The sequence below is a fragment of the Neltuma alba genome, unplaced genomic scaffold (assembly GCF_004799145.2).
Source record: "Neltuma alba isolate B1F8T4 unplaced genomic scaffold, ASM479914v2 tig00003421_pilon, whole genome shotgun sequence".
NCBI lineage: Eukaryota > Viridiplantae > Streptophyta > Magnoliopsida > Fabales > Fabaceae > Neltuma > Neltuma alba.
Genome location: NW_021633278.1, coordinates 36,468 through 63,881, shown reverse-complemented (window position 1 = coordinate 63,881; position 27,414 = coordinate 36,468). Strand labels below are relative to the sequence as shown.

The window sequence follows — 27,414 nt, the reverse complement described above, 5'->3', positions numbered from 1 at the left end:
ATTTTCAAAAAAATTATTTCCAGCCGTCGGAGTTTGTTGAATTTTCTAGAAAACTTGTTGTTAACTACTATACTGGAGTTGTTAATAGCGTTACAAAAGTTGTTAATAGTTATGCCGATGTTGTAAAAAAATTTTAAGAAATTATTTCCGACTGCCAAAACTTGTTGAATTTCTCAGAAAACTTGTTGTTAACTGCTATACTGAAATTGTTAATAGCGTTACGAAAGTTGTTAACCGTTATATTGAAATTATAAAAATTTTCAAAAAAATTATTTCCAACCGCCAGAGCTTCGATGACCAATTGTCGGCCGATCATCGAAGCTTCGGTGACTGTCGCCGCTGGAGCTCTGGTGATTGGCCAGCCAGCTAGTGTAGGCTTTAGTATTTTAAAAACAATAAATAAAATGAAAGGTAATTTAGTCTTTTCCTTTAACATGATAATCCCAATTGAGACCCAATTGAGCTTTTTAAATTCAGCAGACTATTTGGAGATTAGGAAATTCAAGTGTTATTTTTTTGTTTTTTTTCTCCAAAAAAAATCCCCCCCGCCTTAATTCCGTTAAGAAGTATCCATATTTAATGTTTGCTTTTAAAAGGATTACACTTGAAAAGAAAACACCATCTCCTACTGAACCCAGCTCAAATTGATACATTGACAATTATTTTATCGGAAGGATGAGTCTTTTATGCGCACATGTATATTTTAGTTTTTACTTTATAAAAAATAGTTTTTTTATAGTAATATTTTTCAATATAAAAAATTTTGCTTGAGATTTTAAACCTATTTTTATACTTTTGCTCCAATTAAATATTACCTTCGCCTATTAATATGTGAATTAGTTATCTAATTTGAGTATATTAAAGAAATTAATTAAATAAGTTATTTATAGCAAATAAATATTTAAAAAAAAATATCCTTACTAATTAAATATATTAACCGACATTATTATTATTATTATTATAAAGACTATTTTAAAAAAATAAATATAAAAATTAAAATAGATTAATATTTTATATTTAAAATAAAAATAAAAATTAAAGAAGATATTTTGTATAGTGTGATTTTGGTACTGTATTTGTTTATTCTTTATTGTAACAAGGGATTGAAGTTATGAAGCAGGGCTTTAAAAACACGGGTGCCTAGATACAAGAAAGTGGGGCTTAGCTCTGAGAAACGGACCCCCGCGTCGCGGCGCCATTTGAATGCCCCCACCTGTCTTATCCTCAGCAATCAATTCCCACGTGATCTATACTTGTTAAAAGCTCGCACTCCCAGACATACATCAAATACGTGGTCAATAACTCACTATAACATGATAGCTAAAAGGAAAAATGGACCGCATCGCCGAACTCTTCTGAACCCGGCCACCTGGCTTGTATTAATACAGAGCAACACACTGATCTGGCTCACACAGACACGGTACGCCTCCTTCTTGTTTGATTTCTGTCCATGGGCGCTCACGGCAGCGATAGCTTCGTCACTATACCCCTTCTCTTTGATGAAGAGCCCCTTCCTCTGCCCAATGCCTCCAAAGCTGATCCGCACGGCGCTGTTCCATCCCCCACCTCCTCCTTCTTCAAGACCTGCTTCCATGGCATCAACGCAATCTCAGGTTCCTTACTCACTTTTTCCACTTCCTTCACATTGTCTCTCTTCCATTCCTCTTTTATAGGATTCGTTTTCACCATCTTCTTTTTGTTTTCTCTAATTTTTCTTAATTCTTCCAAACTCTCACAATTCCTATTACTGAGCATGTAAAGGGTTTTTGCGTTTTGGCGATTCTAGATCTTGTTTCCCGCGACCTTCTGTCTAACCCTGCTGGAACCAATCTTCTGACTGCATTAAATGATTCATTAACATGTCCTTAATTAATAGTCATGTATCGAGCTGAAGATTTGTAACTGAAAGTATGTGATCCGAAATTTCGTTTTCAGGAATTGGCATAGTGTCCATACCCTACGCAGTGGCGTCGGGAGGATGGTTGAGCTTATCGCTGCTATTTCTCATCGCCATAGCTTGTTACTACACCGGCATCATGGTCCAAAGATGCATGGACATGGACCCTGACATTAGGACCTTCCCCGACATAGGCCAGCGCGCATTCGGACACAAAGGAAGGCTCATGGTCTCCATAGCCATGAACTCTGAGCTCTACCTGGTTGTCGCGGGCTACCTCATTCTAGAAGGCGACAACATCAACAAGCTGATACCAAACCTTGAGATTGACATAGGAGGGTTCACGATTGGAGGACCCACACTTTCTGCCATTGTCGCTGCACTTATTATTCTGCCTACTGTGTGGCTGCAAGACTTGAGCCTGCTCTCTTATGTGTCCGCAACTGGGGCCTTGGCTTCTACAGTCTTCCTCTTGTCTCTCTGGTGGAATGCTGCTCTTGATGGAACTGGGTTTCATGGCAAAGGAACTGTGTGGAGATGGGGTGGGATTCCTAATGCTGTGGGTTTATATGCCTTCTGCTACAGTGCTCATCCGGTGTTGCCCACTCTTTATACTTCCATGAGAAACAGAAGCCACTTTTCCACTGTGAGTATCCTTCTACTAACATGTTCACCTATTCCGTTTTGTCTATGGCTTTTGGCGGATGCATGACACGGTTTTTTGGCTGAAGAGCTAATAGCAAGTGCATCTGAATTAAATAATCAGGCCAAAAATTAAAGGAAGGTGCATTCAATGCATGGAAACTTGGTAAAGTACTTTTATTATTCAGGCGAAAAGTTAAAGAAAGTTGCATTTATAGAAACTTAGTAAAGTTTAATCTTATTCAGATAGATAGAGGCCTCACGCCCTCACGTCTGGACAAGCAAGCTTATCCGACTTTATCATTATCCGCTGGATTTATCTGAACAAGAACTCAGATCTGTGTCATGATTGAGATCTTGTCCAAGTAGTTAAAAAAAAAAAAAAGTAGGGACAGCCGAACATTTGGGCAAATGAGCTTCATGCACCAACGAACTTTAATTTATGACTTTCCATAAAGCAAGTCAGGTAGCAATTCTTTTCCTGACTCGAGAATGTATCGTTCATACCAAAGTAATGATGAATTGGCAGGTTTTGCTTGTATGCTTTTCATTATGCACTGTTGGTTACGCAGCGGCAGCCGTATTGGGATACCTCATGTTTGGACAAGACGTCCAATCCCAGATAACCCTAGACCTTCCCGCAGGCAAACTCAGCTCAAGAGTAGCCATATACACCACCCTGGTCAATCCTATAGCCAAATACGCCTTAATGCTCACCCCAACAATAAACGCAGCAAAAGGTATGGTCCCTTCACATTACAACAAGAGACTGACCCATCTGGTAGTGAGCACCTCCATGCTCATCAGTAATCTCATCGTAGCAGTCTCTATTCCCCTCTATGGATACCTCATGGCACTTGCAGGAGCATTACTTTGCGTCTCCACTTCAATACTGGTCCCGTCAGTTTGCTACTTGAAGATTTCTGGAGCTTACAGGAGATTTGGTTGTGATATGATCATCAGTTATTCGATAATAGTGATGGGGGTTGCGATTGCTGTTGTTGGTACTTACACGTCTCTTCTGGACATAATAGGCCACTTGTAGAATTATGTCAGCGAACAGTATTTGATTAATTTGCACGATTAAGGTGAATGTGTGTATTAAGAAAGACAAAGGCGTATGACTTAATCAAAGACCTGGCGCGGTTTTGCGTCATAGGAAGTTAAATATACCTATAAGCTATGCTTTGTCGACGTAGACGTTATGTTTTGTGTTCATGTGAATATTTATATAGACGTGCCTTTTCGTAGACCAGTTATTAGAGTATCTTCTCTCAGTACATAGAGATTAATATATATTTGTGTATAATTAAAGTCAGTTAATGTAGCTGTATGAATTATATATGTAATTAAGGTGTTTGGCAAATAATTAATGATTCCAATGTATTGGAATTTCGTTGCTCTGTGGCACGCATGTGGGAGGGTGTGATGAATGTATAGGTCCTTTCATTCCTCTCCTTTTCTGATATGGGAATCTCTTATATCTGGCTTCACCTGGTTGTCTGGAATGCTTTTGACATATCATTTTCTTTGTTTTTTCTTTTTTTGTCTTTGTTTCGTTACCAAAATGTGGCTGGGAGATATTCTATTCTTATCTTTAAATTGTTGCATTTTTATTTTGTTATTATTTTTTGAAAGTTAATTATATGTTATTTCTTGTTTATTTAAAAGTAAAATATACTCTGACCAGCTTCTATTTCGTCTTGAATTACTCTTGGAAAAACCAGTAGTCCCAAAACTTTAATATGAAATGGTCTCCTGCTTGCCTTCATTTGTTCTTTCTTTTTACGGGGAAAAACATAACGTTGTTTCTTTTTTACAAAAACTCATTCAAGTAAGTCTTTTTTTTGGGAAAAAAATTACTTTCTAAATCTAAAACAAGAGACGTTTGTCTTAACGCATAAATCATGACTGTTTAACACGGATCCTCACAAAACTTGCGAAGATTTTCCGTAAACCAGATCTTAAAATGATTTTTTCAGCAATTGACATTATTTTCCACAAAGTTCACGTTTTAATTTCACGACAAACTAGAAACTTAACACTACCTCCGGTTTTTAATATAAGAGCTATTTGGACATTTATTTAGTCTTAAATATAAGATCCTAATTCACTTTATCTCTTACATTTATTTATTTTTTCATGATAGTCTTTGCAGTAGTTGCATGTGTTAAATATTTCATCAAATAGTAATTCTAGCTAATACACATGATAAATAAGAGTATTTTAAAAAATAATATTTATTTATTACAAATAACTAATTTAATTAATTTTTTAAATTTACTTAAATTAGTTAACTAACTCTTATATTAAGCACAAATAATAGTATTATTTCTCTAAAACAGCATATATGATTTGAGAGGATAATTATTAGATGTGGACCAGACAAAGTTCTCAACAATCAGGCATATAGAACTAATATATACATATACATATATACATACATATACACACACACAAAAAGAAAGTGGTCCCACGCTTTTAAATATTCACTTTTTTCTGCGGGGAATGGATCAAGACTTGAGAGTATATCCTCTGTTTCTCAAAATTAGGAGAACAAAAGTTTAATATAATATGAAACACTGGAAATGTCTAATTTCCATTGAAAAATAAAATTGAGAGGGACCACTCAGTCTCATGTAATGCTCAGGACCGCTAGGTGTAGATAATATATAAAGCGCAAATAACACCAAATACAGCCTGAACGTCAAACCAAAATATGTTTTATAATATATGTACGCCAAAAGGAAAGCCAGGTTCATTGAGTGCTAAATATAATTTTAAAATAATGGAATAAGACTAATTAAGATGCCACCACCATTTAACCCACCATTAATTTCCATCGGCTGAAAAATTGGATGCCATCCTGATTCAACTTTATGAAGAATTGGGCTACTTGGTCTTGGAATGGAAAAGGCTCAGAGAGTAGCTAGACAAGAGAGAAGAGAGAGGTTTTGTTGGCGTGCATTAATTAGAACCATTGCTTTAGATTGAGGCGGAGAGAATTTAAGCCCTCGCATCGCTCCCCCATGTCTCAGCAGCCTCTTTGTCTTGTTCTCAACGCACAATTCCCACGTGATTGTTGCTCGCTGGTGCTGCAACCCAGTTCTTTTCTTTCATAAACATAAAAAAAAAAAAAGGTCAATATACACACTATTACTATTACTAATCCTTAATACAAGTTAGATAATTAATTTGAAAATGTTAAAAATATTGGTTAAATTAGTTATTTGTCACAAATGTGTGTTGGTTTCTTTAAAACGGTCATCTTTAATCATGTGTATTTAGATAATTAGAATTATTTTTTGGTGAAAACTTCTTGCAATTAATAGGAATATTTTAAAAAAAGACGGGGGACAGAGTAAATTATGGTATTATATCTCGGATTAAAATTAATCTTAACTAATTCTTATATTAAGGATTAGGAGGAGATTGTAGTTCGTATAAAGTAACCATAATAAAATAATTTGAAAAATAAGGGGGAAAAAAACATTTCCGCGATCCCTTGTCATGTTATATATAGAGCTAGAAACCTATTCACTCATAACACATTACACCTCGTACGTTGTTAATTAATTTCTTGGGCTGTGTTGTTCCATATACATATGGCAGCTCAAGGAAGTAGTAATGGCTTGCTCCTTATATCCCTTCCCTTCGATGAAGAGTCTCAGCCTCTGCTTAATGGCTCAAAAGCTGATGCACAGCACGACGCCGTTCCTCCGGGCAACTCCTCCTTCTTCATGACTTGCTTCCGTGACATTAATGCCATCTCAGGTTTTCTTATTATCTACTACATAACTCCACCCCATCTGTCTTGAATTTTTCTTTATTTTACTATTCGTTTTTATCACCATCTTTTCCTTTCTCATGCAATTTTCTTTTTACAAACGCTCATTCTTGAGCAAATAGTTTGCACATTGGGGATATAATACCTTGTTCCGATTAATAGTGGCGTATTGAGCTGAAAATCTGTATCTAGAAACTGCATAGTCCAAAACTTTCATGTTGCTGTGTTTTAAGGAATTGGCATGGTGTCCATACCCTACGCATTGGCATCGGGAGGATGGTTGAGCTTATTGCTGCTTTTGGTCATCTCTGCAGCTTGTTCCTGCACAGGCATGCCGGTCCAAAGATGCATGGACATGGACCCTAACATTAGGACCGTCTCTGACATAGGCCAACGCGCATTCGGACAGAAAGGAAGGCTTATGGAGTCCATAGCCATGAACTCTGAGCTCTACCTAGTCGTCACAGGCTACCTCATTCTAGAAGGTGACCATATATACAAGCTTATACCAAAAGTTCAAATTGATATTGGAGGGTTCGCAATTGGAGGGGCCCCGCTTTGTCCCATTTTGGCTGCAATTATTGTTCTGCCTACTGTGTGGTTGCAAGACTTGAGCGTGCCCTCTTATGTGTCTGCTACTGGGGCCTTGGCTTCTGCAGTCTTCATCTTGTCTCTCTTTTGGAATGCTACTATTGATGGAAGTGGGTTTCAAGGCAAAGGAACTGTGTTAAGATGGAGTGGAATTCCTAATGCTGTGGGTCTTTATGCCTTATGTTACGGTGTTCATCCGGTGTTGCCCACTCTTTATACTTCCATGAGAAACAGAAGCCATTTTTCCAGTGTAAGCATATCCTCATGTCCACCCATTCCATTCGTTGTGCCCATAGCTGATGGCAACTAAGAACATGACAGGGTAAAGTTTTTCTGCCTGAAGAATTAATAGTGATCAGTGCATTTAAAGGAATCAGGCCAAAAGAAAGCTCATTCATAGAAAATTTTGCCAATGTTTTATTTTGTAGAGATAGATATCGGCTTACTCTCGCCTAAAACAACTAAGATAGATGAAGGCCTTTGGACTCATAAGCTTATCCAACTTTCATCAATATAATTGTCGGACTTATCTGATGGTAACTCTATGAGAACTAGGACTTAATTAGCCCTCTGATACTGACAAGTTGGTTGTGCTGTCGGTAAAAATATTGAAAGTGAATGTGTTGATCCTTTTTCTATGCATGGCCCATACTACTTCTCCGGCTCTTAATATAAGACCTGTTTTATATGCAAATTACACTGCAAAGGTTTTATATTAACAACCAGAGGAGTAACAAATAATAACTCTAATATTTCTTTTTAAGTTATAGATATCTTGCTACTATTTGGAAAACGAGGAAAAACATTAAAAGAAAAAAAATGCAAGAAATTCAATAAAATGTGTGGAAAAATATCAAGTTCAAAAGGTTTCACAGCCTGAAAATGTTGTGATATTCATTTCTTATGAATAATGGGATTATTCATGGATTTGATGTCTTGATGATTTTGTCTAAGCAAGCATAGGCCTAACATTTGGCCAAATGAGCCTGAAAAACTTGGTCTTTTTTTCAGAAAGCAAGTTAGGCAATATCCTTTTCGTGACTCCACATAAATGCATGGTATTCATCAATGGATCGAATTCTTTTCTGAATTCATCAATCTAATTAATGAATTGTCAGGTTTGGCTTGCATCCTTTTCATTATGCACTCTTGGTTACGCAGCCACAGCAGCATTGGGATACCTAACGTTTGGAGAAGACGTCCAATATCCCAGATAACCCTAGACCTTCCCGCAGGCAAACTCAGCTCAACACTAGCAACATACACCACCTTGATCAATCCCATAGCCAAACACGCCTTAATGCTTACCCCATTAATAAACGCAGCAAAAAGTATGGTCCCTTCTTATTACAACAGAAGACTGACCCATCTGGGGGTGAGGACCTCCATGCTTATCAGTAATCTCATCGTAGCAGTTTCTATTCCTCTGTACGGATACCTCATGGCCACTTGCGGGTTCATTACTTTGCGTCTCGTCTTCAATACTTGTTCCATCAGCGTGCTGCCTGAAGATTATTTCTGGAAATTACAGCAGATTTGGTTCTGATGTGATTATCAGTTATTCGATAATAACGATGGGGGTTGCGATTACTGTTGTTGGTACTTACACGTCTCTTCTGGACATAATTGGCCATTTGTAGATTTATGTCGGCAAATAGCTAGTACTACAAATTTTTTGTACGATTAAGTTAAATGCTTATTAAGAGCCGTATGACATAATAAGACCCGACAGGCGGACAAGTTTAACTTAGTTGTAATAATATACTAGCTCCTGTCTTAGATATAAAAACTAATTAAAATAAATTAAATTAGTTATTTATCATAAATTAGTATTATCTTTTCTAAAATATCTTTACTAATCAAGTGTATTAGTCAGAACTATTATTATTAGAAGGATTACTTTAGAAAAAAAAAAGTATAAATATGAAAGATAAAATGGATTAGGGTTCTATATTTAAGGCTAAAATAAAACTTAAACAAGATCTTATATTAAAGACTAGAAGTAATACTATGTACAATATCTTGTTGGCATAGACGCAAAATGTTTTATATTAATATTTTTATCTGTGCCTTTTATTATTCGTGCAGAAAGCCATCGTGTTTCTGTATAAATATTTTGGGCATTATATTCTGATGCAATAACGTAAGGTACCGTTTGGTACAAACCATTAGAAAGGAGAGATAGGGATTGGAATTGGGATTGATATTGAGAAAATTATATTTAGCACGAGAAATTACCTATAACATTGGATTAAAGAAACTTATATATGTGAGATTGGGAAATAAGCAATTACTCATGGTGATGATTTTTTTAATAGCTTTTTTTTCAATTACAATCTTAATCATTATCCCTCATTTTTAATATTTTGTACCAAATAGGATCTAAGTGTCTGCCTGGATTTTGATGGGAGGGTTGTGAGATGAATTAAACGTAGATCCTTTTTCATTTATGGCTTGCTCTGCTTGCCCAACTTTTCCGACTTGTTATTTTGCTTTTTGTTTATCTTTCGTTGCCAAACAATTCCGAAAATACAAAAATTCTGAAGAAAACTCAGATCGCATATTATATATATCTGCAGCCTGGATGTTATGTTTTTTTCCTCCCTCCTGGGATATTTGCCTCGAACCTTAAAATGATTATAAACATTTAAATATAAATGACTCATGTTGTAATTTTGAGTACAACGAAACAAATTACATGCGGATATTAAATGGCATAATCTAAACAAAAATTCTGCCCAAGCCCCACGGAGGGAGATTAATTTACCGCAGGTACATTTGATGCAACTAGCACGCATGTTTAATATTTAATTTGAGTTACCTGCTAGTTGTTTTAATAAGGAGCATGACACTTTTTATTTTTAGTTTGATATTTAACATATAACGTAAAATTTCTGCTGATAAAAGCACAAGAATAGAGTCGAGTTTCGTGTTGGCCAAAAAAAAAAAAAGAGTTCAGTTTCGATCTGAAGGTAAAAATCATTAAAATTTGATCTCAAATATAAAAACCGCAATCTATTTCACACATATTAAGATAGTTAAACTAATTAAATTTGTAACAACATACAATTAGTTTTTTTTCCACATTTGCCCCTGTTAAACACTGGTACACTTTGACACCAGATAAGCTTCAATGATCATTCCAATTGCCAACGCGGTATAAAGCTGAGATTCCTTGGCACTCTAGTGAAAGGTTGACCCATTTTTGAGCGACCAATTCTTTGCTTCTGAGCATCTCGTGGCTTAAAGATTTCATCAGGATGCAGTTTTGGCTTTGAAATGGTATTGGACTCTCATGATTTCTTTTATAATAATTAAAGTTCAAAAAAAGCAATTAGATCAGCCATTTAAAGACACGGAGATCATTAATTATGTGGGGTTGTGGGGGATAAATCAGTGTCACATTCACCAAGTTGGTATGGGTCGTACGTAGTTTTCTGCTAAACACCGGGAGGTTAACTTGTCTATTTGCTGATCAATTCATTAATGGTAGGTCCACATTAATTAGGTCATCGGCATAAATCTACAACTAAGTTAACAATACCTAATATATCATACATATATATTAATTTTAAATAAAGCCAACTCATTACTTAATATGTGAGATAGTGTGTGTGTGTGTGTCTATATATCTATATATATATATATATATATATTTGAAGGACCAAATTAAAATTTTGGCACCTGAAGACTTTAACTGAATATGCAGGGGACTTCGATAATTTCCATCACTTCCCATATATATAAGAAACATATTCAGGAGCAGCTTTCTTTAAGTACAGCATCCATTTCTATGCCATTATGATGTCATTGTAGTTTATATGGGATCATATATATAATATTAAAAAAAGAAGAAAGGTTAATTAATTTAATTAATTTACATCTACCTTATATTTTCTATGGGGTCATATTCAAAGAAGATTGGCTCTCCTTGTCCCTCATCTTTCTCATTTGAACATATGAAACTGCTGCACCCAACTCAACTATGAACTATTGTTTATTAGTACTTGTCTTTCACTCCATTATTAATTTTTGTCCCCATATGCTTCCATCATTGTGCCATCGAGAACATCTTCAAGATTTTTCCAAATTTGGTCCCCATGCCATTGTAGTACTCATTCACATTCCACTATTCCAGTATGAAGTCAAATCTACTCCACCAACAGGGGTTCACAATTTGAATATAATGTAGCGATGCAGGCAATATAGTACTAAGAAAAGGGCAATTATATATGCGCACATAATATTTAAGGTTCAATTAGGTCCATATATAGAACTTTTATATATAATATTATTCTGTGGCCCTCTTCAGATATCTCCTATCTGCTGAGAGAATTGACGTAGAAGTCAAGTTTACACATCTATGAAGGGCAACGGAAAAGAAAAGCAAGAAATAACTAACAATCTTCGTATATTCTGATTTAAGATTATGGGATTGGCATCTATATGTGCAAGTGATGTATTTATACGTCATCATGATGAAACAACACCAACAATACGCTTCTATAAGACAATTATTCTTTTTTGATGGAATAAGAGAGAACTATTCTATCTCATATATCTTAATTAGAATATATTGAAATGCTATGAATTTATTCATGTTACTTAATCTACGTACGCCTAAATATACTGAATAATACAACAACTGCCCTTAAAAGGGTTAAAGTGCATATATAGCAACGTTATATACTCAATCTAGTTATGAAGAAGGCCAGTTTGGTATATAAGGACGAGGAAGTTATATAAACAGAGTGCTAAGAATATGAGTGGCACTGACTATAGTCAGAAACGTCGGAGTTTGTAGATTTCGAACACACTAACTCGCTCACACATTCTGTCTGTGGTGACTCGATGGAAGAAAAAGGGTTGGTGGTGTTGATGGTGATGCTAAGTTTGTTTGCTTCGAGTTTTAGCGTTTCTTCTTCACCTCTCAACAATGAAGGCATGATGCATGATGATGGTTTTCACTTCTTGTATTTGCGAGCTTTGTAATTCCAGTGGAAGGCTTCACTATGATTTGGTTTGATTAATGTGTTTCAATTGATATTCTAATGCAGGTTTGGCTCTGTTAAAGTTGAAGAACAGAGTGGTAAGAGACCCATTTGGAGCTTTGTCCAATTGGAATGGCGAAGGCGTACATACCGATCCCTGTTCATGGTTTGGAGTAGAATGCTCCGTTCACGGCAAAGTTGTTTCCTTGTGAGTCAAGCTTCCTTCTTCCTCTTCTTTCCATGCAGAATCTCTGGTTAAGATGGTACAAAAAATAGCAGTTTCATGTTCAGGATACGCCTGAATCAAAGAGTTGTTCAACTTGCAGGAATTTGAAGGACCTTTGTCTTGAAGGAACACTAGCCCCTGAAATTGGGAAGCTGACTCACATAAAATCTATGTAAGACAATATGTATGTGCCGTTGTTGATTATAAGCAGTATATGAAAATTGTTCAACCACTTTCTCTATCTGGCAGCATTTTGCGCAACAATTCTCTTTTTGGAGAGATTCCTAAAGAGATATCACAACTGGAGGAGCTGGAAGTCCTTGACTTGGCACATAACAACTTTAAAGGATCGTTTCCATCTGACCCGGGCAGCAATCCATCCCTCACTACCCTGTAAGTTGACAAATATTTTGTTTTTATTTTCCTTTCTAAGTTTTTCTCCTTTGATTTTTTCCAATATATGCGTATACTGCAGTATGCTGAACAATAATAAGTACCTTACCAACACAGCCCCAAAAGCGTATCAGCTCAGTATGGATTCTGAATATCATGAGGATAAAGATTAGATAACTGGTTCCACCTCTAAAGCCACATGTATATCTAGTTTTTGATGTGCGAATAATCATATTGTCAAAATCAACTGAAGCTTATGTTGCCCAGATGTGCATAATCAGATTTATTACAATCTCTACCTCAAGCTCTCTGACGGTGTAACAAAGAAGACGGATAGTTTTTCTTCAGTCAGTCAGCTTATATGTTCTGCTAGGATTAGTTTGCTATTCAGTTGGTGTCCCATGATACAGGGTTTCATACACATTAGGGCATTCTATCCCACGATATTTATAGCGCCATATCTGGTACGAAATTGGGGGTTTATGGAAGTAAATGATTAGATAGCACCTAAAATAGTATGTAATATCAGATTCAAGGTATATAATACTAAATGTCTCATGGATCATATTCATTTTGTTGCCATTTGATTTAAAATGAAAGAAATTTATGATCATTTTCAATGATATGGCAAATACAAACAAAACCAACGAATTATGAGCTCGGTCAGATCATGTTGACTGATATTTGCTTGCTGTGTGAAATTGTCTCAGGCCCATAGACCACCATGGGGATTTGCATTACAAGAGGAAACTTCTTCATAGATCAAAAGCAAGGAGACTAAGAGATGATAACAAAGAGTCGATTTCACCATCATCCTCACCTTTCCCCTCTTCATTACCACCAGATTATGAGCCTTTCTCGCCATCAGAATCACCCTCAAATCCACCATCTGCATTAACCCCATCACCATATATTCTCCCACCTTTAAGGTCCCCTGAAGTTTCCCCTTCACCTTCTCCGTCCTCTATTTTTCTCACTCCTTCAATTTCACCAATGGTGACACCAACCCCAGGAATATCACTACCAGCAAATCCACCTACTGTTGTATCCTCTCCTTCACAGTCCAATTGGATTTCAGAGCCTTCCCCTGCTTCATTTTGGAACCAAGGGAGCACAAAAAGTTTCAAGCCCCAGAAATCTCTGATCATTTGGTCAACAGCTGGGGGCGTATCCTTGCTGGTTGTCGTGTCAGCGATTGTTTTTACTTGCTTCCGAACTAGCAGGGTCGTAACTGTGAAACCTTGGTCCACAGGGTTAAGTGGGCAGCTGCAGAAGGCTTTCATCACAGGTAATATCTACTCTCTTATCGTTTTGTGTTTTAGTGTCACGCTTAGAGGTGTCTTTGGACAATCTTAAGGGTGCACTCAACTGTATTCGTTCAGCGCATTTAGAATTTTACCTAAAATGCTCCCAATGAAAATTTGAATTTGGTTGGTGAGGAGCTCTTCTACGGGCTTTTGTCAGTATTGCTTTATTCTCTTCATCAATAACTTCAGTCAGTCATCGGTCATTCAATCTCATAGTATTACACATTAAAAAAAAAAAAACCATAATAAGTTAATTTCACGGATCTTCATCACTCCCTTCCTTTTCCCCAAATACTTGTACTGAGAATGAGTGATTCAGGTGTGCCAAATCTCAGACGAGCAGAGGTTCAAGCAGCTTGTGAAGATTTCAGCAACATCATCGGTTCTATTCCAGAGGGCACTGTTTACAAAGGGACTCTTTCCAGTGGTGTTGAGATTGCTGTAGTATCTACTGCAGTGACCTCATCTAAATACTGGCCTAAAACTATGGAAGCTCAATTTAGAAGAAAGGTAACGGGGGCCTTGGACACAGTAAATGAAACTGACTTTATCATTTAATTCCATATTTTTTTAACCTTGTACCCCTGGTTCCAGATAGAGACCTTATCCCGTGTGAACCACAAGAACTTTGTGAATCTTATCGGGTACTGTGAAGAGAAGAAACCATTCACAAGAATGATGGTCTTTGAGTATGCTCCAAATGGAACTCTCTTTGAACATCTACATAGTGAGTGCCATTCCAAGTCATCACTTCAATTGTACTTTAAATATTTACTAGTTTCTGTGTCTACTCATTTTGGAGGAATTTAGTACAACATCATTTGAAGTCTTTAGATGGTGGGCCTATCCAGCAATTTTATTCCAGACATCTCACGCCATCCAAAATACCAAGTGACCTAGGATAATAATTTTGAGTGTATCTAAGAGCAAGGATGAGTGGGTGACAGTTTTGATAACCTTTATTGCAGATAATTAATTTCATCCTTCACCAATTTTTTCGGTGTCATGTCAAAGTAAGATCTTTAAATGTTATGATATCTTGTATGACGTGCAGTAAGAGAAGCAGAGCAGCTAGACTGGGGAATGAGAATGAGGATTGCTATGGGAATAGCTTATTGCCTAGAACATATGCATCAGCTGGAACCACCCATTTCCCTCAGAAACCTTCAGTCTTCATCTATATATCTCACTGAAGACAATGCTGCTCAAGTATCAGACCTTTGTTTCTGGAATGACATGGCTGCTGCTACAAAGAAAAGTTCTGCAGCCACAGAGCCATCGGAAACACCGTCAACATACCCCAAGGAAAATGTTTATAGCTTTGGCGTTATACTGTTTGAGTTGATCACAGGGCGAACTCCCTATCCTGTGGAGATTGGCTTTCTGTCACAGTACTTAACAATGGGGCAATCCCTGAGAGATTTGGTGGATCCAACTCTGAACTCTGTGCAAGCAGAAGAGGTTGAGAAATGGTGGGAATTGATAAAAGAGTGCTTGCATTCAGAACCAGAGAAAAGGCCTACTATGAGAGAGGTTGCAGCTAAGTTGAAGGAAATAACTGGCATGGGACCTGATGGAGCAACTCCAAAATCTTCCCCTCTTTGGTGGGCAGAACTCGAAATTATGTCCACGGATTCTGCCTGAGAATTTAATCCATGAACAAGAAGAAAAGACTGGGATGTTAATGGTGTTTCAAGTCATTTTCTATTTCTTCTTTTCATTTGTATGTACATGAAATTGATTCTTCTATTAAAGCTAACAGTAGTAGCACTTAGGAATAGGGAGTGCTCTTTAATATTTTAAGGGAATTTGACCCCAAAAAAATGACCTAATTATATTATGTCTGTATCCAACTAGATGGGGTCATGGGCATCGCATGAAATTTGTGAAATGAGTCGTATTGATAACAAATTGTAAACTGTACAACTTGTCATAGATTTTATATTTTACATGGAGATTGATTGATTGTTTCTTTGGATCTAATATATAATCTCCTTTGGACTTGTATAAATCCATAGACCATAATAACGCGTTTAAATATAATGCTTTGGATTCTAAACTTTTAATGCTTAATCTATGATGCCGGTCAAAAAAATGCTTAATCTACGATTTTTTTTTTCTTTTCCCTAGAAAGGAACTTGTCGCCTCAGGTGAGGGAAACTCGTTTCGTACATACCCTTCCTATTCCTATTCCTATTCGCTCCTTCATCAGATATTTGATAAATATCTTTTTGAACATTGGCCTCATTTCTCACATGTCTGATAATTTATTAGGTTTTCTTTATTTACATCTTTTGCAGCATCTTGGACCGACAACGCAGAAGACTCACCTAACCGGTCATGATTAGCAGCTAATAATAAAGGATATGGCCCTACAGAACCCCAGAGAATAACACCAAATAACAGCTAAAAGGCCTTGTCCTTGTATTTAATGGAATCTCACGGTTATATGTTCTTCCCTTACCTCATCCTACGTAAAAGGATGAGCTGTAAATTGTCTTCGTTCCGAGGAAAAACAAAATGCATATTTTAGCACACTGGATACATCAATTCTTCTCGAACCCTGGCACTGCGCCTGAGGAAATGTAAATGGTGAGACAATGTCAGTCCATTTGGCTAAACAAAAATCATTTTTCTATTTGATCATGCGAAAAAACACGTGGTTTAATGCCCTTCATCAATCCATATTGCTTGTCGGGTTTGTTCTTGCTTCAATAGCATAACGGAATAGTATTGACTTGAGGGAATAGTATTACCAAAGGATATATCATTGCATGAAGGCCTCACTCCTGAGTAGGAGACTATATGTATACACCACACCATTACCCTGTCACAAGAGCTAGTCCGTTTCGCAGATTATACAAGACTTGAACCGGGAACTATACAAAATAAACACAGAAGCAAGCACAGATGAAATCAGTGCTTGCAGTAATAGTATACAATTAAGCTGAAAGAAAATGACCGGAAAATTGGGATGATATCAGCTCATCTTCTCAAAGCATTTTCACAACCCAAAGCTTATATTTCCTTATATACAAATATACAAGACAAGGTCCTATCAAATCTGCATCAGAGAGCGACTTACAAAGCTTGAGGTAAGTATCTACAATTCCAAATTGTTGGATTCTCTTCCTCAATCCTTGAAGCACAGCTGCCCTGTCCAAATACTCTGGATACAATCCTAACTCGAGCATTTTCATGACTGTCTCCGCTGCCTCCTTAAAATGCCCTCCTTTGATATAGCCTCTTAACAGCCATGACAGGCTCTTCTTCTTCTGTAGCGAGCTTGAAACCTCTAATCGGGTCAGCAGCCTTGCCGTGGCTCTGGCTTCCTTTTGTGAAGCACAAATGGCAAGAACAATGTCATAGAGATCCCCATCAGGCTCCTTACCCACAAGCTTCATTTCCCACAGCTGCCTCTCAGCCTCTATTCCACGGCCAGCACAGATATACATAGCAAGGAGCCTCTCATGAACCACACCATAAAGTAATGGGCTCCCATCTTGCATGACCCAATTGGACAAGCACACCCCATCAGCTAGAAGATCTGATTGATACTTCTCTATGAGCTCTACATCTTCAAGATCTAGCTCAGCTATTGACCCAGCCCTCACAAAACCCTTCAGCTTGCGAAGAGCTTTAGCGAATTCGTTCAGTTCCTTAACCACAGCAGTCATTGCAATAAGATAACTATAGGCCTCTGGCTTCAGCCCAGATTCTCTAAAATTAATCACTAATCTGATTGCTCCTCTGTAGTCACCCTCAACCTGACAAAAAGATCCAACTAGTCACAGACCCTTCTGACAGAGGATAAGCAACAGGTAACTAAGAAGTGATTAAGAAATGACATTTAGAGTGAAAAATTGGTCCCCAGTTAGTGTTTCCCAGCCAAATGATCTAGGTACAATAAAAAATAAGAAAGGATATTCCCCGACACAGATGTTCCCACCCCTCCTTAACAAAAAAACAAGCATAAACTCCATACTTGACTTGATCCATGCTGATAATACCTCTATTAACAGCTAGCCACGCACAACTCTTACCACAAAAGTACAAATTTGAGAAATCCAATGATATGGTAAATACTAGGAACGAATATTGACTTCTGCAGTTCTAAGAAGCACAACTGAACATAGATCAAAGGCTCCCTAAAAGAGAAAAAAGAAAAGCCAAGGATAAAGATTGATCAAGCTGACCAGCAATAACGTTATAAGTTACACTCAAAACAGAGAGATCTTAGATATCCAGTAGTCTTAAATATGCAATTCAAATAAGGTGAATTTCACAGTTCCGATTAACATCATATCTAAGGCAAAGGGGGGAGCGATAAACAACCTATATACCAAGTGATTCCACTACGAGGTTCTCAAACATCAGATTCAAATAAGCTCTCGTTAAATTTCTTTATGTATATGGGAATTCAAGTTAGCAAGCAAGGTTAGCAAATGTTTACCATCATCTTCCAAGCAAGATACCCTGTCGGCCCTCCTTTATGCCCCTCCGGGCCCTCCTCAGCATAAGAAAGTCTTCGCCTCAAAACCTCTTCCACAAACAAGACTGCTCGTTCCTTCTCACCCATTTCCCAATACAAAGAAATTACCTTCTCAATCATGCTGAAACCAGGCCTCAAACCAACACATTCCATATCCACAAGGAGGTCGACGACGTCACCAACACGATGCTGTTCTTGAATCAACTTCTTCACCCAACCACACATGATCGCCACCATAAGCTCCATCGTCTCCTTATCCACCCGATTTTCCTTTCGCAGCCAATCAAACACCTCCAACGCACACCAGGAGTCTCTTCCCTCTTGAGAGAAGTAAACCAGTACGAGCTGCAATTCCCTCGCGGAGAGACGATCGTTCATTTCTTCCATAATGTCAGAGGGTTCTCTCGCCATTCGCTCAAGCTCCTCTATTGCTTCGAAGAAACCCTCACCCATTTCGTCTTCGTCATCGCTAGTCAAGAAATGGTCCAACTCCACCGATTTATATAGCCTAAACCCTCGACTTGAATTGGGTTTTGAAACCAATAACACAGAATGTTGGTATTTGTTAAAGACACTAATTGAAGCCCCATGACAAAATTTGATGGGAAGTGTACAACAAGAAGCAGAAGAGCAAAAACGATGTCGCTGTAGTGAACTCAAGGAAGAAAACATCAAACGCAAGTCGGCCAATGGAGCTAACCCATGTGCAGAGGCCATTTAATCACACGCGTTTCTCTTCCCTTCTATAAATTCGGTTCAGGAGCAAATAAAACTGCTCTTCTATCAAGTTTCTATAAATTCAACTCATCCAACACATTCGTCAACCTGTGTCTCAAAATAGATGGTCGCCGAACAAAAACACCCAATTTTGCCACAAGTTGTCAGCATCCACCAAGATGCTGTTTCAGTGCAAAGGTTGGAGAAAATCAGAGAGGATTAAACCGGCAGATGAAATAAAAAGTTGAATTTCGCTGAAGGAAGAATGCAGAGAAAGAAAAGAACACTGAAACTGGGTCTGGGTAACATTCGGTTTGTTTTCCCACCATATTTAAATAAAATAAAATAAAAACTCACAAGTCACAACGCTTGAGGCTAACGACCGAACGGAGCATTTAGCGTGAGGATACGTGTACCAACCGAGGCTACACAGTACCCACTGTTACCATGAGCAGCGACTCGCCAGTACGATAATCGTTACGGAAATGGATTAGATTGGGCCGAAGATGTTAGACCATCAATTCCATGGCCCAAATCCTTAAGTTTGGATATCGCCTCTTGCTCAGTTGTTGCTGATACGCAAAATGTTGCTTGACTACAGAATTTGAGGATTTTTTTTTCGGCAAAAAGAATTTGAGTAATATTCAACTAAAAAAAATTACGTTAATGGGGTTAAATTATGGATAAGCTTTTTATAGATAAAATAAAATAAAATACTCCTCCGATCTTAAATATAAAACCCTTAAAATCTTTAGATATACTGGTATAAGAGTTTTATATTTAGAACGGGAGAGTATTGTTTTGGATAACAGATCGTGATGAGCTATTTGCATGAAAGGGGCAATTGATTGAGTTCAAGTCTGGAAGCCTGCACGCATAGCCTTTTTTAATCGAATTTTTTCAATATAATAATACATATATTATACAAAATCTGTAAATAATTATTTTTAACATAAGTATCTTCGTATTAAAGATAATTCTATTCAAGACACTATTTCAAACAAAATAAAGAAAAACACAAATTTTTTTTTAATACATGAAAAACACAACTTAGAATATCTGAGGCTTATTATGAGCTCATGGTCAAGCCCATGATGGCTGGGCCAATAAGAGTTAGACACAGCCACGCCCAGCCTTTTTAACAACCCTCATAACGAGACATATTTCTATGATCGCATAACATTCGAATTTCGAAGTGATTAAAACAAGCTACTTAGCAGTGAGCTTTATTATGGATTTCATAATTTATATGGGCATTGATAATGATATATGATGAAAATATCATAGGCTATTCAGCAATGAGCACCTTCGATTTCGTGAGCGCATTTTTTGGCTGACATTTAGATTCCTTTCTAGATACTATTCTTATGCAACTATTTCCTCGTTATTTCGAAACAAATAGAAATTAAAAAGAAGACATTGTTGAGGATAAAATTTACAATACAATAATTAATTGCTAAGAAAACATGTTGCAGGTCGAAGTGGGGAATAAGATACCATGATTAGATGATTAGACAGCCACTCGTGACGCGGACAATTTGTTTAAAATCATCAAGTCGCTTGCACAATAAAAGATTATTGAGAAAGTGGTTTCCTATTGGGGTTTTTGTATGCGTTGAAGAAAGTATTATATATCTCCGGTATTTAATATAAAAGTTAGTTAACTAATTTGATTAGTTTAAAAAAATTTGTTAAATTAGTTATTTATATTAAATATGTGTCGTCTTTTCTAGAATACGTTTATTAATCATGTGTATTAATTAGAACTATCATTTGATGAAATTTTTAATATGTGCAACTATTATAAGAACTACTTAAAAAAATAGATGAATATGAGAGACAGAATAGATTGAAATATTATATTTATTGTCAAATTAAAAATCAAACAAGTTCCTATATTAAATACTGGAAATAATAGTATGGATGAATTTTTTGGGGGGGGGGGCACCGACTATAATGTGCATTTACTTTTAATTGTTGGATAATGAAGTATGCGACTTCAATATTTATCGAATGAGTCTTGTCTGTTGTAGAATTATGAAATATAAATGCATGCATTTGTATTTATTAAATATGAATGCACGTAAGAGGAGCATTAAATAGAAACAACTCAAAAATTTAACACCACGCCACCTTGAGCGGTCCAAATATAATCAAAGTCAACCTAAGTTTATTTTATATACATACACAAAAATTCAAAGTTCGACAGAAAAAATGACAAAATGAACTTATGAGGAACTAAAGAAAGTAAAGACCTCTTTTTGATTATAATGAAAACATGCATTTCTGTAAATACTGTCAGGTTATTGGGTATCTGAATGTGTATTATTATTTGTGTCTCCATATATCGCAAGTACGCTTGAGGGGTTAATTAATCTGATCAACTGATCTAAAATGATTTGTGCAAATGGCTTAAGATAACAGTTTTTTATGTGTAAAACGAACTCCCGTGATAGAAGCATCATATAATTAAAAAGACGGATAATATTTATATATCATCATATAACAAACACAGTATATTGTGACGTAGGTACTGAACCTGATCACAACTTATTTCAGATTACCAAGGTTTAGTTGTGAGTTTACATAAGACCCGCTAAAAGCATCACACAATGAACTGGTAAAAGTATAAGGAGACAGCAAGTCCAGATCCTTCAGCCACCGTTTCATCGTTGATATCGACAGAATTAAGCCCTCGCCTTCCCTTTGCCCTTGTTTATGTCACTGTTGGCTGTATCAACCTCCATGTTTGATGGTCCAACAATTTTAGCTTCTTGTAACCAAACAACATAATTAACAAAACAGTGCCAAGATGTATGTGAATAGCATAACTGTATCCAGATCCCAAACACCATAACTTTGAACTAGAAAATGGGAATCATCATACGGATAAGGAACAAGCATTGTAAACAACAGTACAACTGTATGAAATATATAGGAAAGCATTGAACTTGATGATATGTTTAAAAGACCCAAGATAGTTAATAAAAGAACCGGAAACTTGGTGAACCAATATGATTACATTTCTAAGATAAAAGAAGAGTCGGGTAGGATTTGGTTTAAAAAAGACGCAAGACGAAGAAGAAGAAGAAGAATTTAGAGGAAGCATTTAGAGAAGGGGCATCAAAGATAGTTGGTCCTGTATAATATGATATGTTTAATGAGCTGTTTCTAACCTTCAAGTGGGAGGCTTTTCAAACCATTAGAGATAAGAACAGTGAAACCAATCTTTCCTATGTCTTTCACTGTAGTTTTTTCATCAATATATAGCAGTTTCAGCATGATTAATATAGCTAACTAAACCATAATGTTTCTAACCTTCTACTGACGAACTTGAGTCCATCACTGGTTCGGAGGCACCCGCAGGGCTTGGGCACATTAGCGTCATGTCAGCACCCCAACTACGCATCGCTTCAGCTCGGATTTGTTGTTGATGCCTTTGAAATTCTAACAGCCTCAATATTTCTTCTTGCATTTTCTCCGCTTCAACTGAAACGCACAAACACGCAGAGACAAATTAAACTCCGTTGCTTGTACAACACAAACGACCCTTGAGAATGTAGGAAGGATATTGATGTCGCGCGCTACCTTCTTTGAGAAGCCTCTCTTTTTCAAGCAAAGCCATTCGATATTTCACCTCGTGATGCTCAACCAGCAATAAGCGACGCTGGTGTTCGTAAGCCACAACTTGTGGATGAAGAATGGCTATCTTATTCTGCATTCAGGAATCTCAAAGTACTCTTAGCTTTAGGTCAGAATCTTTGTCGGGGTTAATCAGGGCGCGACATAAACGAATGTATTCAACGAGTAAAACCCAAAAAATGAAAAATCATTAACAAAAGAATGGTAAGTTTTCGAGATGGAATTTTCACCTCCAAATGTTTCGCTTGTCTCTCCAGCTCAGCCACATACTCATTCTTCCTCGCTCTGGATCTCATTGCAGAAAGTCTGCATGAAATGATTCTGCAGACAAATGAGTAATTAAAAAGCCCCAAATCTTTGAAAGATTGGGTTCTAACAAAATCATCGCAGGAAAGCGACAATCTTGACCCTTCGACAACCATTTTGAACTGAAACAAAATTTTCATAGTACAAAATACAAGTCCGAGACACATACCGGTTGATCCTCCTGCGCTCCATGACTTCTTGTTGAAGTCGTCTAGGGCTTGAGGCCAAGGGAATCGCTTGGCCTTCACCATGATGAGTGCCTGAGCCCTCGCCACGTTCAGTGGATTTCTTCTTGTCCGGGAGATCATCGTCGAGAGTCAGGTCCTGCACAATCATGTCAACCTGGCGGTGTTCTTTGGCAGGATTCATGGAGATTTTCTTCCCACGATGATCACTATCAGTCGTCGTTGATCGAAACGAAGAGCCTATCCCCAGAGTTAATTCAGTGGATGGTTCCTCCACTGCGGCAGATGATGCAGGTTCGATCTTTCTCAAGCTTGCCATCTTCTCTCAAATACCTCCCCCTGCAAAAATGATCACAAGGAGAACGTGGATTTAGATCGAGTAAAGTTTTCGCCTAGTTTGACTTCAAATGAAACGTAGAACTCACAGAAAAATTTGGACTGTCTTCTGACACACTGCTAGAGAAATGACAGGCGTTTCTGCTCAGAGAAACTAATACTAGCGTAGTTTACTTTACACACACCCACACGCACGTATATATATACATACGTGTGTGTGTGTGTGTGTGTGTGTGTAGGAATAAATGCAAAGCCCCAAAGCCTCAGGGGCGTGCTTAGAGACAGAATATCTTACCATACATAATCGGGGAATTTTCTCACACGTATTTACCATATTTTTGTAAAGATTATATTATATAAAACTCCTCCTAACTTTATATTATATATAAATAATTCCATTATATTTAAAATTTTATAATAAATCTCCCTGAACTTCTGCATTTATATAGGTACGAGAAAATTACATGCATGCAAAAGTAAGGTTCAATGGATACAAAATTGATGGTTTGGGTTTGTCTATATAGATTTAAGAGTTTAGGAGGTTATATTATATCAAATTTTAAAATTTTATGGATGTTATTTGGACATAGCTCTAAGTTCAGGAAAATTTTATGTAATTTAGCCTTTTATTGATTAACTGGAAAAAATAATCCCTGTACATGAATCGATGACAACATTTGAAAATCCTCTTGTCATATGCTGACGATGCTGGAGGGATGGCCAGATATTCCAGACTCAGTTACTTACCAAATGTTGGAAGATTGATACAATTGAAAACAGCCAATTTTCTGGCCAATATTAATGCTGAGTCATTGATGATGAGGAGCAAATTAAATGTTCAAATTTATATATTATTTATTACCAAATGTTGAAATATAATTAGAGGCTAAACCATTTAATGGCATTGCCACAAAATGCTGGAAGAGGCGGCAAGCACCTAAATATTTGGTGCCAGAAGTGAAAATTTGAAGCGATTTGAAACACTGAATCACTTACACAAATGCTGAAGAATATTTAATCAGAAAAGAACGTAAATATTATTTCCCATTTTGCTGAAGGATTGAGATTTAAAGCACTAAATTACTTGCCAGATTGTAGAAGGAGTATTGCAATATAAGGATGAAATTCAATGTTCATGCATCTTTTATCCCTTGTCCGTCGTGTCGTTTCAAAAGATCGTTGGCTTTTTTATTCATAAGATGCATAAGAAACAAATAAATGTTAGGATCGAATTTATTCACTGGCTCTTTCAATCTACAAAATAACTTTTAATTTGAAACTTTAGTTTTTTTTAAGCTTACATAATATAACATATATAATGAAATAGAAAACAAAACAAAAACTGACAAATGTACCTCTATTTTTAAAACTAACAAAAAGTAGTCGATCTTGTTGTGAAATTCCACATTGTACAAATTAAAGATATTAGCTCCATTTCCATCACCATCCTGTCACACCAAACGGATCGACCGAGCTTCATTAATTTTTGAAGCTGCACACGTTTTCCCTAAAACCATTTATGAATTCAAACTTCTTTTTTTTAAAAAAAATTTAGAGGGACAATACTAATTAAGAACAGGATTCAATTCTGGAGTCATTATTAGACGCTAGTATTTATAATTACAAATTCTTGGAGGGTAATAGTCTCCCACCGTATATATACGCTTTACTGTACTTCTATTACATTATTTTCGTTAATGTCGGAAATTTTAAACACCAGTACTTATAATTTCAAACCCAGTCTCTGTGTGTGCGCGTGTGTGTGTGAGAGAGAGAGGGAGAGAGAGACATATATATATATATATATATATATATATATAGATCACAATCAGATACGGCTATTGAAATCACGAAACGACGACATACAGATGCAGAAGGAACTAAATTTTGTGAGTTCTCATATCCTTCAATACAAACATACAAGTCAACTGAGAAAACTTCCAAAAAAGCAGACATAAAATCCGACCGACAACAGCACAAAGGACACAGACTTTTGTTATGAGTCGAGACGAAGTAGTTCCCAACAAGCAATTCACTGGGGAGGCTTGTCGGAATCGGGAAAGAAAAGTCCCAATGCTTCGCCGTATCTGTTTTTGTTGTCTTCCTTAAACCTCAAGTAGTTTGGGTCATTCTTAGTCTCTCGTTGCTTTGCCTCAATCTTCCTCTTGTACTTCTCCACCTTGGCCGTAAGCTTCTCTGTTTCTTCTGATATCAGTTACGAACACACAAGTATTGGTGGACACAGTTCATATTTTAAGGTGAAACATAGTTTTTTACAATGCTGGGACATAATTATTCATGTACTACATATATAACCTGCCGTTGGTCGGGCAAGAATTGCTTGGACATCACGTTGTTGTTCCAATGCTGCAATTTCACTTCGAATCGTTGAATTTTCAGCCTCCTGGAGATTCAGCTTTTCATTCTTCTGGGCAATCTCAGCCTGCATATATATATCGATCCCAATTTACGTGCTAATTAATAACTTGAATGATATCTTCTGGTTATTATTGACAAAATCATTTTTAATTACACATATTAAACGTAAACTATGAGTTAATTAATAACCTCTAAATTTTTGACCATATCTTCAAGTTGCTGCATTTGACTCTGCCTTTTCGAACGGTATGCCTGAGCATATTTTCGTTTATGCAAACGACTGCAGCCAAACAAGAAAAAAAGTTATAGTTGTCTGCACTTGATTTAAAATATATGTTCTAAAGAATTATAATCTCAAATAAAATATGCTGGCAATGTGTGTAAATCTCAAACTACCAACGAAATACCCACCAATTATTTTAAATAAATATATATAGATAGATAGACAGATACAATCGCCGGTTCGTCATGAAGATTATTTGTTCACCATGATTGAACTTGAAATTTGCCATTTCTATACAAAATTAAAAATTCAATGGTTGTCATTTTTTTTTGGGCCAAAATGGTTGTCATTGATAAGCTTCCCTTTTTAACTAGTGCGTGTAAGTGTGTACGTACGTGTGTCATCGCTCTCCTATCCCCCCTTTCATAACAAAAAGTCAAAAACTGAAGATCGATCTCAGCTTTATGGAAATTTTTACCACGACATAAGTATCTTTTTCTCCATCAAAACAAGACTTAAATTATACAATGGATCATAGACATATATATAGCAGAGTCGAATTTGCAAATGCATTATTGAAACCTTGAAACAGTTATATTAGTTCTCTGTAATATAATCTCACTGGCTGCATAAACAACAACAAGAACATTATTGAGATCTTTTATCTTCAAGCTAAGTGTATCTGCCTAATTAGTAGATGTAGCTGTGAGAAAAAGTGAGTGCACTTAAATGGAATAAGCTTCACTCAATATGAGTTCTTTTCCTTTCATCCGGGAGTGTATAAAAGTACGGCAAAATAGTAAATATTTCATATAATGAAACCTAAAACATAGAAGTTGTCGGTTTATATATTTTAACACTCCCATATGAAACTGAAGAGGAATACCTGGAAATTATAGAACCACTACTTGATGTCTGTGCATGGGAAGATGCAAAATAATAAATATATGAATCCTCTCCAGCCATATAGGCCCACTATTGAGTCTGTGTGTATCAGATTCGGTTTCTCTTCTGCTAAAAAAACTGTGGCTTCCAACAGTAAAACTGGGCTTTATCTGGAATTCTAGATGGTTCGGATTTTAGGGGGAGAAAATCTTGATTATCCAAATCAAATCTCAGTTATTCAAATTCGCTGTTGAAACAGCAACGTAATAGTGTTTGGTGTTTCACCAGTAGTAGAAAATCTAAGCATGTCTCACTCTACTTGCACGGCGAAAGAGGATCTTGCTGCCTCAAACAATAGATAAATAAATAATATATATATTTATGAAATTAAACAGCACCTTTCATCGGTTTCAAC

At 36.6% G+C, this 27,414-nt stretch overlaps 4 protein-coding genes and 1 pseudogene across 5 annotated transcripts; 3 read left to right on the top strand and 2 right to left on the bottom strand.

The window, feature by feature from the left end:
• Nucleotides 1–1,281: 1,281 nt before the first annotated feature.
• On the top strand, nucleotides 1,282–3,893 carry LOC114741569 (amino acid transporter AVT1I-like). The gene is made up of 3 exons (XM_028929838.1): nucleotides 1,282–1,613; nucleotides 1,936–2,543; nucleotides 3,069–3,893. The coding sequence occupies exons 1-3, from the start codon at nucleotides 1,451–1,453 to the stop codon at nucleotides 3,582–3,584; spliced, it is 1,287 nt and encodes a 428-aa protein (XP_028785671.1). The 5' UTR covers nucleotides 1,282–1,450; the 3' UTR covers nucleotides 3,585–3,893.
• Nucleotides 3,894–6,144: 2,251 nt separating this feature from the next.
• On the top strand, nucleotides 6,145–8,557 carry LOC114741563 (amino acid transporter AVT1I-like; annotated as a pseudogene).
• A 3,002-nt stretch (nucleotides 8,558–11,559) lies between these two features.
• Nucleotides 11,560–15,817, top strand: LOC114741573 (inactive receptor-like serine/threonine-protein kinase At2g40270). 2 transcript variants are annotated; one of them, XM_028929841.1, is made up of 8 exons: nucleotides 11,560–11,877; nucleotides 11,975–12,116; nucleotides 12,235–12,306; nucleotides 12,384–12,527; nucleotides 13,238–13,815; nucleotides 14,154–14,344; nucleotides 14,429–14,561; nucleotides 14,889–15,817. In XM_028929841.1, exons 1-8 carry the CDS (start codon nucleotides 11,769–11,771, stop codon nucleotides 15,476–15,478), a joined length of 1,959 nt encoding a protein of 652 aa, XP_028785674.1. In that variant the 5' UTR covers nucleotides 11,560–11,768; the 3' UTR covers nucleotides 15,479–15,817. The 2 variants fall into 2 exon arrangements, with proteins under 2 accessions (XP_028785674.1, XP_028785675.1); XM_028929842.1 differs by having other exon boundaries at nucleotides 11,562–11,859.
• Nucleotides 15,818–16,581: 764 nt separating this feature from the next.
• Nucleotides 16,582–19,334, bottom strand: LOC114741559 (pentatricopeptide repeat-containing protein At2g30100, chloroplastic). The gene is made up of 2 exons (XM_028929832.1): nucleotides 18,288–19,334; nucleotides 16,582–17,601 (listed from the first exon to the last, which is right to left on the bottom strand). The coding sequence occupies exons 1-2, from the start codon at nucleotides 19,041–19,043 to the stop codon at nucleotides 16,828–16,830; spliced, it is 1,530 nt and encodes a 509-aa protein (XP_028785665.1). The 5' UTR covers nucleotides 19,044–19,334; the 3' UTR covers nucleotides 16,582–16,827.
• A 2,396-nt stretch (nucleotides 19,335–21,730) lies between these two features.
• On the bottom strand, nucleotides 21,731–23,495 carry LOC114741562 (basic leucine zipper 34-like). The gene is made up of 6 exons (XM_028929834.1): nucleotides 23,161–23,495; nucleotides 22,916–22,991; nucleotides 22,632–22,758; nucleotides 22,362–22,532; nucleotides 22,220–22,288; nucleotides 21,731–21,816 (listed from the first exon to the last, which is right to left on the bottom strand). Exons 1-6 carry the CDS (start codon nucleotides 23,493–23,495, stop codon nucleotides 21,731–21,733), a joined length of 864 nt encoding a protein of 287 aa, XP_028785667.1.
• Nucleotides 23,496–27,414: the final 3,919 nt, after the last annotated feature.

What these genes read in the sequence shown, in the direction of transcription:
- LOC114741569 (XM_028929838.1), top strand. Translation starts at nt 1,451, where the DNA reads ATGGGCGCTCACGGCAGCGATAGCTTCGTCACTATACCCCTTCTCTTT. An exon ending in TGGCATCAACGCAATCTCAG is followed by an intron (nt 1,614 to 1,935) that starts GTTCCTTACTCA and finishes TTTCGTTTTCAG; the next exon opens with GAATTGGCATAGTGTCCATA. An exon ending in ACAGAAGCCACTTTTCCACT is followed by an intron (nt 2,544 to 3,068) that starts GTGAGTATCCTT and finishes ATGAATTGGCAG; the next exon opens with GTTTTGCTTGTATGCTTTTC.
- LOC114741573 (XM_028929841.1), top strand. Translation starts at nt 11,769, where the DNA reads ATGGAAGAAAAAGGGTTGGTGGTGTTGATGGTGATGCTAAGTTTGTTT. An exon ending in AGGCATGATGCATGATGATG is followed by an intron (nt 11,878 to 11,974) that starts GTTTTCACTTCT and finishes ATTCTAATGCAG; the next exon opens with GTTTGGCTCTGTTAAAGTTG. An exon ending in TCTCTTTGAACATCTACATA is followed by an intron (nt 14,562 to 14,888) that starts GTGAGTGCCATT and finishes TATGACGTGCAG; the next exon opens with TAAGAGAAGCAGAGCAGCTA.
- LOC114741559 (XM_028929832.1), bottom strand. Translation starts at nt 19,043, where the DNA reads ATGGCCTCTGCACATGGGTTAGCTCCATTGGCCGACTTGCGTTTGATG. An exon ending in ATCTTGCTTGGAAGATGATG is followed by an intron (nt 17,602 to 18,287) that starts GTAAACATTTGC and finishes TCTTTTTGTCAG; the next exon opens with GTTGAGGGTGACTACAGAGG.
- LOC114741562 (XM_028929834.1), bottom strand. Translation starts at nt 23,495, where the DNA reads ATGGCAAGCTTGAGAAAGATCGAACCTGCATCATCTGCCGCAGTGGAG. An exon ending in GAGCGCAGGAGGATCAACCG is followed by an intron (nt 22,992 to 23,160) that starts GTATGTGTCTCG and finishes CATTTCATGCAG; the next exon opens with ACTTTCTGCAATGAGATCCA. An exon ending in GAAAAGCCTCCCACTTGAAG is followed by an intron (nt 21,817 to 22,219) that starts GTTAGAAACAGC and finishes TTTGGTTACAAG; the next exon opens with AAGCTAAAATTGTTGGACCA.